Source organism: Schistocerca nitens, chromosome 3 (genome assembly GCF_023898315.1).
Source record: "Schistocerca nitens isolate TAMUIC-IGC-003100 chromosome 3, iqSchNite1.1, whole genome shotgun sequence".
In the NCBI taxonomy this organism is placed as follows: Eukaryota; Metazoa; Arthropoda; class Insecta; order Orthoptera; family Acrididae; genus Schistocerca; species Schistocerca nitens.
Window position 1 is genome coordinate 521,100,520 of NC_064616.1, and position 11,033 is coordinate 521,111,552.

An 11,033-nucleotide genomic window follows, 5' to 3' on the forward strand; every position below is an offset into this window, starting at 1 on the left:
TTACCGAACTGTAGAATTACTATTTCATAGTTTGACTACGATAGAATGTCGTTCGAAGGTCTCAGTCGTTTACTGAAATTTTCTGATGCAACGAGCGAGGCTATGCTGTGGTGGCCCCGCACGTGGATCGAGCGGATATCACAGCCCAGTTAACTGACTCCGTCACTGATAACATTGGTTATGACGGGAAATGGGACTCTGAAACTGCTGTCCATTTCAACAGCCCCTCAACACTTAAGACTTGTTTACGAACTATTGGTTTTGTATCTCAGCAACCGTGCGCGCCAGGGTAGACAAACTTTCTTTATGATTCTGGAATAGTTCTACAACCGAACTGATTTAACCCAGTGACATCGTATTTAAATACTCTACTGGTTGTTGTGAAATCAGATTCAATACTTATCTGCTAATATGTTTGTTTTACATAGCAGTTAGTATAATTTTTGGGTATGACAGACCACAAACCAGTCTTCTAACTGTGGAGAAAAACCTCACGTTTTGCACTGTTATGTACTTTTACTTCTTTTTCCTCTTTATCAACACAGAGCACAACATTCGTGATCTTTTTCCCTTCCCAGTCCGGGGTATGTGCATCGTGAAATAAGCATATGTTTTTGCCTGATGTCTAATAGGGACGGTACTCTCAGAAAAAAGAAGGAAGACTAGAATTTAACGTCTTGTCGACAACGACGTCATTAGAGACGGAGCACATGCTCAAATTACAGAAGGATGTGAAAGGAAATCCGTCGTGAACTACCCCGTCATTGGTCTTAAGGAGGGTAGGACGTCAAACATGCCGACTTGGATCAGGAGAGACACAACAGAACATTTTAATTTCCACTGTCTATACTTTTAAAAATAAATTCATAAAACTTTGTCAGCATGACTAGAAAGGATTCAGGATTCACACTCATAGCAGTGGAAGTTCAAAAACATAACAAAATAATTTTTTTTTACACGTGAAATTTCATCATTTTTTCATATACTATTGGCTGCATTTGTTGCTATACGTAAACTTTTCTTCATAAGTAAGAGAGATTCATCGATGAATTTTGCACAGCATACAAAGCATACTTACCGATGTATTGAAATGGAAATGCCGTGTGGCTAGGGCCTCCCGTCGGGTAGACCGTTCTTCTACTACACGTCTTTCGAGTTGACGCCACTTCGATGATTTGCGTGTCGATGGGGATGAAATGATGATGATAAAGACAACACAACACCCAGTTCCTTAGCGGAGAAAATCTCCGCCCAAGCCGGGAATTGAAACCGGGCCGTTAGGTATGACATTCCGTTGCGCTGACCACTCAGCTACCAGGGGCGGACTACAGGTGTATGAAACTCTAGAATTTTCAAATGTTCAAATTTGTGTGAATTTCTAAGGGACCAAATTGCTGAGGTCATCGGTCCCTAGACTTACACACTACTTAAACTAACTTATGCTAAGAACAACACACACACCAAAGCCCAATGGAGGACTGGAACCTCCGGCGGGAGGGGCCGCGTAGTCAGTGACATGGAGCCACTCAGCTCGGCAAGAATTTTCCAAATCTATTAAGAACTGTGGTAAAATTGAGATGGTTAACTATAAAATTTGAGTTTTTTTCTAAACAGCAAATTTAAAATGTAACAGCTCATTCATTTTTACATAAATTAAATAAATTCCAGGGTTTCATAGACCTGTAAGTATGGTTTGTATGCTGTGCAAAATTCATCAAAGAAGCTCTCTTACTTATAAAGAAAAATATACATATAGCAACAAATACAGCCAATAGTAAGTGAAAAAATGATGAAATTTCTCATGTAAAAATTATTTTGTTATGTTTTTGAACTTCCACTGCTATGAGTGTGAATCCTGAATCCTTCCTGGTCATGCTGACAAAGTTTTATGAATTTATTTGTAAAAGTATAGACACTGTAAATTAAAATGTCCTGTGGTGTCTCTCCTGCTCCAAGTCGGCCCGTTTGACGTCCTAACCCCCTCAGGCGATATAGGAAAATCACGGAAAACTTAAATCTGGATGGCCGGACAGGGTTTTAACTGTCGTCTTCCCATATTTAGCGTTGGTCCTGACGTCGGTGTAGCAGATCTTTTTCATTCCACATATCTTGTGATACACGATTTAGAATAACTTAAGAGTCATCTACTAGCTAAAAATTGAACTGCATGTATTCACATAATGAAATGCGTATTTGCGAGCTGAGCTTGTCATACAGTTTAAATGCCTTAGCAACTGCATACGATTACACCTCATCATTTGATGCGACTGGCTTAACACATTGAGGAAAACCTAGGGCTCCACATTTCGTAATGTAGTTTGACGACGACTGTAGATCGCAGATAAAACTTCCAATTTCGCTGTAGCGAAGCAGGACACGCAGATTTGTTCAAATGGTTCAAATGGCTCTGAGCACTATGGGACTTAATATCTGAAGTCATCAGTCCCCTAGCACTTAGAACTACTTAAAGCTAACTAATCTAAGGACGTCACACACATCCATGCACGAGGCAGGATTCGAACCTGCTACCGTAGCGGTCACGCGGTTCCAGACTGCGGCGCCTAGAACCGCTCGGCCACATCGGCCGGCGCAGATTTGTTATTCCGTTCGCAGAACGTAGCCATATAGCCTCTCAGCACTTTCATTTAATTTTTACTGTGAACTATTAAATCATCATCGTGGTCCACAGAGTAGATAAAATTCCTCATCAGGCTGACGCCTACATAATGAAAAACAGAATGCAGGGGACAACACAAAACTACCATTGAAGCTGTAGACCACAAACAGATAATGTTTTCATATATAATTTGAATCTGGTTGATAAATGTTGAAGTCCGACACTACTTGTACGCTGAACGGTTTCAAATACTGAGTAACATCTTTCGTTCCTCGAGTCCTTAATTTTATTAATTAGACATAATAATTTATTTTTGAGAGAAGCGACGTACCACGTTCGGATTGTACCTAGTAGAATCTGGTTGTATTCCCAGGTTAGATAGTCCTAATTTATGGTTCAGTTTGTACTTTTTGCATATGCAGATATATATTCACCAGCATGATCTTCACGATTTCTTTCCCTTTCCTTGTGAAAATTACCCTATTCTGTAACTGTCTCGCTGTCGATACGACCCACAGGAAAATTTCGCTCAACAGTGAAACTGTCAGCTGCACTCCTATAGCGTCGTTCTCGAAGGGATACGAACGTAACAAAGAAATTTAGGCTTTACCGGAAATTAAAGGGCTGTAAAACAGTTTCGAAAGAGACTTTGTCAACATGAAGAAGAACGGCGTATATTTATAACCAGCAATAAAGCGCGGCATATAAATAATATTTTTAAAAGCTTTTTAGAGTTCTTTACATTATTGTGTTCACCATTTAATGAATTAAATGGAAAGCGATATATAGGTTTAAAAATGAAGGTAGTTTCTGAGAAATGAATAACCGAAAGTGTTGCTTTTTAAAAGTCGTTTTATTTGCGGATCTGACTGCAAAGCGGAAAGTGTAAAAGCTTGGCGAGTGTTTTCAGGAATTATATATTATACTCAAGCTCCTCAATGGACATCTGGAGACGTCTACAGCAGGCCGGAGATGTGCTGCTGTAAATTATGAAATGATTAAATTGTAATTTATAATTTTTTGCGTAAAAACAGTCCGTATGTTTTGCAGAGTCGGCTATATGTCCGACTGCAGCCAGGAAAATCCACGCTCGATTCCCGGTACTGGATGTTGACGGCAGCGTTCACTAACCCTCCTGATGTCAACTGCAGAGCTATGTCAAGTAGGAGCAGCGGATTACATTATATAAAATCTCCATACATAAGTGGCTCATCGATTAGCAGACATTTTGTACTCCACTACTGCGGGCCACTAACGCTAGTAAACAGCATTTTTGTCACAAAGAATTTGAAGGGTGTCCTCAGCTAAGTAGTCGTTACTGAATTCGAAAATGAAATCCGTTTCCGCATATCGTGCTCAGTTTTCGTGATACTGTACCCCATATAAAATAACTTGAAAATGTTGCGTATTGGTTATTTGATATTCGTTAATTTATTTACTTTTATATATTTTTGTGGATGTAATTTTTGTTAAACAGTCTAAATATATACAAGAAAATCTATACATGATTCTCAGTTCCGACATTCACCGCCAGGATACGAAGGACGCTGATGAGTCTTGTTCACGTTAAATCGCATCGCATTGTGTTTGTTTGCATCAATCTCAGTAGCGAGTGAGCTCTGACGTTGTGAAGTGAGTTGCTGTATGATGATGAAAGCCTGTGTTTTGTCTGAACTTCCTCTTGTAAAAATTTCCTATGATCTTTATTTTGGGTGCAAAGTTTGCAACCAAGGGAAAAAATTGGGTTCCAGATGTGCTGTGTGCCATGTGTCACACTCCTGACAGGCTGGTTAAAAAGATCACATCACATGTCCGTTGGTGTCACCATGATTTGGTGGGAACCAACGGGTCACTCAAGCGACTGTTATTACCGTGTACCAGAATTACCTAGAATCACCTCTAAAACAAAGAAAATTGTGCAATATACTGATTTACTGCAATGTTGTCCAAATACTGCTGGGCTTTACTAAAAGACGTTCCTGAGGCAAAGTATCACAGGAAATCACAAAGAATATATTATTAAGTATGTTGATTCACTTTACTTTACTCTCATGTTGCTCATTTCTTTGATTAATTTGTATAGCGACATAGATCTTTTTGTTCTCCTTCTGCCAGACACATAAAATGCTATAATACATAGACTGACGTGAGCATTTACAAAAACTTAGTATCACGTGGAACTTGAGGCCGATACAGAAATTCCGAAGTTAGATCTGGTTTCAAGGACGAATTATCTTCCAGAAACAGCGTGTGCTGATCTTGAGACTGAATATTTTTAATTACTTTTTTTTAAAACCAGTATCGTTCCTAACAAGGAATAAGCAATAGGCTGGATGACTATTCTATGTAATCTGTACCGCCAAAAATGTAAATGATTTTTCCGGCCGGTGTGGCCGAGCGGTTCTAGGCGCTTCAGTCTGGAACCGCGTGAGCGCTACGGTCGCAGGTTAGAATCCTGCCTCGAGCATGGATGTTTGTGATGTCCGTAGGTTAGTTAGGTTTAAGTAGTTCTAAGCTCTAGGGGACTGATGACCTCAGATGTTAAGTCCCATAGTACTCAGAGCCATTTTTTTGTAAATGATTTTGCATAATATCCAGTCATTACCATTTGTTTCGCAATCCTAAGCAACCAAATGATGGCATCAGTGATAAGAGCTTAGCTCAAAATTAATTACTAACAAAAATGAGTAATTAGGTCACTCATTCACTCAAAATACGTTTGGAGAACTACATTTTCTGTCTGAAGCGATGTAGGAGTTGTCTTGTTAAAACGTTTCCGAGGCTACGTTTCTCTGATGACAGACCCGGAGCTAAGGAACCTGAGGTACAGTAATTCTATACTCATTTGCACGCCAACATATTTGACCATTATTTGATAGTATCCCGCACAGTGGTGGCGGTACGTGGGACATATTTAGAAAGAAATATTTTTTGTGATCATTATAGTCAATAACTACGGTATATTCTAGTTGTCAGTTACGGTATTCTGCAAATGTATTACGTTGCGATGTGGTGAATGTCGAAAACAATCAACTCGTAATGAGAAGATCACAACTCCAATACGAGCCGACAATCGCGAACGCCACATTAGGGTCTTTATCTTTATAAGACAACTTCATTCGATCAAAACATTTTAGTTACATTAAATGTCCGCTCCACTGAACTAACATTTAATCCCAACAATATAAATAAATAAAAGGGACTCCAATAAATAAGAAACCAAGATGATCGACCTCACACCTCCCAGCTTAATAGCGATACTTGTGCAGAGATGATAATCGACAAAACCTAACGTATGATTGTACGATACACATTAAAATACTGGCATTGCTCTTTTTCTTTGTTCACTGAGATTCAGGAGCCTCTCCCGTAAACTATTGTACCAGAGAAGGGTTTCACTATGTTTTTCTCTTCATATGTTTCTGTGAGAACAAGTTTATTACGTAATTATTTATAGATGTTTGAGAACAGGAAGAATAACATCCTACTTACACGCTAAGTGTGAATCTACAAGTTCCCGGTTCGATTTTGGAATGGTCTGAGGATTTCTTTAAACATCTAACATGATTTTCATCCCTAGAAAATCTTTCAGTTAACGTAAAAATCATATTGCAGTATGGTTCAGGTTAGAAGATGCATTGTAACATCCACCAGAACTAAATAGGTGTGCCGATTATCAAATTGCAGGAAGGTGAAGGCACACAACATCCCATATAATACGTGACAAGTAAAGCACTGTTGTATAAAATTAACTTTCTGGCTGATGACAGATTTACCTATTTACGAATAGCAACTCACTTTTCACGCGTATTGTTTCTACCCGAACATTCTCTATTTTTTGACCTCCGATGTGACAGTACCCGAACGTACTTTCAGATAGAATCAACCTTCAATTGTGAGATCACGTAGCGACATATGTTCAACAAATACATACTTGTACAGTGACTTCATAATGTTTGTCTGCATAAACGACATAGTTACACTACTAGTGCAACTCTCGCATTTCTGCATTTTATGTCTCATAAGCAGCATAAGTGCATCTACTATCTATCACGGTGCAACCTATCGTATCTCCTGCTTGGACACCTTTCGGCTTTACTTCTGTTTTTTTTTTTTTTTTTTTTAAGAATACATTATTCATTTTCGAACAATGAAACTAAATTTTATGTATGATACAGACCTTTCTAGATAAGAGAACATTTAAGTAACACCTTTTTAGGGTTCGATCATACTGCAATACTACCGTTGCCGAATCACGCTTAGGAAAGTAGAAGCAAGTAACGCACCATATGGAATTTGAAAATATGTTCGCCTCTGTGTCAAAAATTTTGACTTTTTGCTCGTGTTTTCAAATCACGATGCATGTATGCAAACGCCACAAGAACACATCAGTACTGACGCCTACTAACGTCACTATTGAAAAACTGGTCTGCCAACTCTCTGGGATAATCGACACATAAACCAACTATATCAAACCCAATTACATTCCATATCCAACAACAGTGTTGGTAAATGCATCATTAAAGGCGAGATCGTATAAAACGTTCATTTATCCCGCTGCAGTTTTCCTATCACCTACCTAACTGGTCAAGTAACTGCTATATTCACTTCATCAGGATTATCGAGTAATATAGATTGATTTTACATGAGTTCTATCGATATTACTGCCGCATTAGATTAAAAGTTCTAATCCAAGAGTTGTTGGCGTAAGGTGTAATTATAGTAGGCGTCAATTAGAAACTTAAAAGACCTGGATGCACTAGATGAGTCTTCGTGCATAGTTCACATTTTACATCGGGAAAATTTAAAAGTTATCCGATCTCAAACTGTGTGTCAAAAATTCCACTCATATCAATACTATATTCACTGGTTTTCTTTATTTCAGAACTTGAACAAGATACACATATTTACTCTCCAGGGACGCACTGAGAAACATGAAGAGAAGGGGTTAATTTTCCGAACATAACTGACGTGAATCACTGAACAAATCATAATTCAAAAAAATTATACGATCAGCGAACAGTGACAGTTTATTACATCAGCAACTCAAAAGCTACATATCAATATCAGCGTTTTCGCACAGAATCGATTAATATACACCCGGAAGCGTTATCTCTTTACGAGACATTCGTTGCTCAAAGCGATAACACACAGAAAAATACCTCGTCTTGGGAAATCTTACTACTGCCTGACGACTATCCGTAACACAATGCCACAGATAATCTCTAAAATATTTAACGACTAATAACGACTGTGATGCCACGCTTGAGTGTGGAAAAAAGAATTTACCACTCCAGCTGAATTTGCGAAACCCTGTTAAAAAATCTTTGGAAATTCTTTCTTTGAAGATATACGTTACTATTATGGGGCCAATGGCCTCAGCGTCGAACATACGCTATATGAAGACAAACAAATTGCTGTTAATATCATCTGGCGCTTTAGGTTCAGCTAAGATTTTTCCGTTTAAAACAAACAATAGCGCATTCTTTCGGTCTGAATAAAAAGGTTTTCGTTAATTTACTGCACTCGGCTATTAAAATTAATTTGTTGTTTTCATAGATTTAAAGTCAATAGCAAACTCAGAATTGATTTTTTAAACTTCGTGTTGATTTTAAAGAGATCTGGGGCGTAACATTTCATATGAACTATACATAAAAAAATCTAAATAGCCTGATTGTCGCCCTCTGCCAATAAGCCAGTCTACTAGGTAAATATATGCGAGTGGACGTGTTACTTAACAGGCAATCATATATTTCATTTGGTAACTATCGGGAGTATAATAAGTGAAACTTTTGTGTAAGCAATCTTACAGCTTTTGGCTGTAAAGGTTTATCGTAGGAATGTATATTTGGATAAAAATCGCTATTCGAATCAGCATTATATTTCTCTCCAGTTTTTATTAGTTCAGAGTTACGGTTCTCAGTTATCTGCCGTTGTTGTCGGAAGCTGGGCCAGAGGAACTATGTTTCGCTGTTAGAGATTTTACCTGATAAAACATACGTCTATATGAAACCTCACTAGACGGAGTACTTGAGTGATAATCTGTTGTCTGGTGATATAATGCATTCTTCTCGATAGCTACTTTACAATTCCACGTGCTTCAGTATTTATCTATGGCTTACTTTTAAGACTATCGTTATCAATAAAGTGTACATGTGATAATAAGTTAACTAGCGTATTCAATAATTAAACTTATAATGACATTAGTATAAGTTACAGGTTCATAGGTCGCCTAATTTACAAATGATACCTCACATCAGCGTATGCAAATTATTCGTAACTCACAAGTTTATGAAGCTGGGGATCACTTACTAATAGCACATGGGCAACAGCTGATAAAAATTATGAAACTTACTTTCGTTAGAATTTTGATAATAAAAGGCTATATCAGTGCAGCGGAGACGACTAATTTTACAAGGTAAAGAAAGTGAGAAGTAATTTCGTAAGTAGTTAGCTTTGCTTAGCGTATTAGATTGCGATGAAAGCCCTCGTAAAATGTATTTCATTGTTTCGTATGATTATTGCTCCCGTAGATTAAACTGGTTGTCCAGCTACCAAATAATCTTGTTACAGTCCACCCAATTCATACTGGACCCGTATTCTGGAGTGACTCTTTCAATCCGTCGTGATTTAGGTTTCTCACTGTTTCCGAAACTCGTTCCATCGATTTCCGGGATAGCTTTTTTAGGAAGTCCGCGACTGGTTCCTTCGTCCGTCCTTGTTCAAAGGTAGCTTGTGCTCCGTCTCCCATGACTTCCACCTCGACTGAACGTTTAAGTCTCAGCTTTCTATCTCATTCTCCTAGCGACGTTGCTGTTCACGGGACGTTTCTACAGTGCAGCAGGGAATTAGAATGCCACTGTGTTGAATAGTGGCGTTCAATAATCACAGTTAACAGCTAGTTGAGCATTCGCCTGTTTCTGATAAGATAACGTGGGAATTGCGCCATCTCGGAGATAATTTAATAAATGAAACTTTACGAAATGAAAAATATTTTAACTCAGATGCTCTAAAGACATTCAGGGATATCTGGTGGTAGTGAATATGCACTATGGCGACCCCTGAATGTTTCTTTACGTATAACAATAAGAGAACAGACTAACTTGCCACAGAGACGAGACAAAAGATAAAAAGTCAGTTTACTATCTAATTGTCTGCATATTGATTTCATGTTATTAGTATCTTGTTATATTCAACTTAGTTGAGGCCAGTATAAGGTTTTTACGTAAGGAACACCTCCCCTGGTTTACGGAACCGCCTCTAATTACTTTATTGCTGATGAGATAAACTCTGGCAAACGTGACTACTCTCTTTTATATAATAGTTCCTACGTATGGGGAGTGTAAAGTTAAAGTCAGATAGAGATTTTACAGTCTCAAACGTGGGCACTACGAACTGTCAGAAAATCTGTGACGAGATGCTTTGCCTGGGTAGGTCCATCGTTGTGCGATGGTTGAGGTAACGGCAAGTGGAAAGGAAAGGGATCGGAGAAGAGTAGTGGGTTGCAGAGACTGTACGGAGAACTCACCCGGCTACTGCGACGAGCGCGAGGATAAGAAGAGCCAGCTGCGCTTTGTCCATGTCGCGGTTGCGGACCGATAGTGGCGGGCGCCGGCGGATCGCTGCTTATATACGATCTCCGCGCCACCGTCACGCCGCGCCAGCACAGCGCAGCCCACAGCCGCAGCAGCTGCGGATCATGCTGTCTGAAGGGCTCTGCTATACAAAACATTGCAGCAGCTTGCACTGATTCCGTGCATACTCAGTAAGTGTGTGAAGTCCACTACCGATCATGTTATTCCGAGTACGAGTATATCACAAATACATTGGCGGAAATGGGAAGTGTTACAGGTGAAGCACCAATCTGATAATTGTCAACCACTGCGGAGACGTCCATCACGTGACGGGTATTAAATGATTAAACTTTCATTCCATTCGTAACTTATGTCGACCAATAAAGTCAGTGTTAGGGTAAATCCTATGGACACCAATACAACTCTTGAATAAGTTGACGTGAAAGCAGACACACCGAATGCCATCTTCACAAATATTCAGCAATCACTGAATCTCGTGCTGAGTCAGTTCATGAAGATTGCTTGCTGGAAATAGGTATCAAAGCACACTACTGGCCATTAAAATTGCTACACCAAGAAGAAATGTAGATGATAAACGGGTATTCATTGGACAAATATATTATACTAGAACTGACATGTGATTAAATTTTCACGCAATTTGGGTGCATAGCTCCTGAGAAATCAGTACACAGAACAACCACCTCTGGCCGTAATAACGGCCTTGATACACCTGGGCATTGAGTCAAACAGAGCTTGGATGGCGTGTACAGGTACAGCTGCCCATGCAGCTTCAACGTGATACCACAGTTCATCAAGAGTAGTGACTGGCGTATTGTGACGAG

General features: G+C 39.1%; 1 protein-coding gene across 1 annotated transcript in view; it reads right to left on the reverse strand.

Moving 5' to 3' along the window:
• LOC126248440 (regucalcin-like) overlaps positions 1 to 10,215 on the reverse strand; it is a 154,645-nt gene extending 144,430 nt beyond the window's left edge. Inside the window, exon 1 of the mRNA XM_049949419.1 lies at positions 10,146 to 10,215. Within this exon, the coding sequence (XP_049805376.1) occupies positions 10,146 to 10,198 (53 nt within the window). The 5' untranslated portion in view covers positions 10,199 to 10,215. The remainder of the gene's footprint in view (positions 1 to 10,145) is intronic.
• Positions 10,216 to 11,033: the final 818 nt, after the last annotated feature.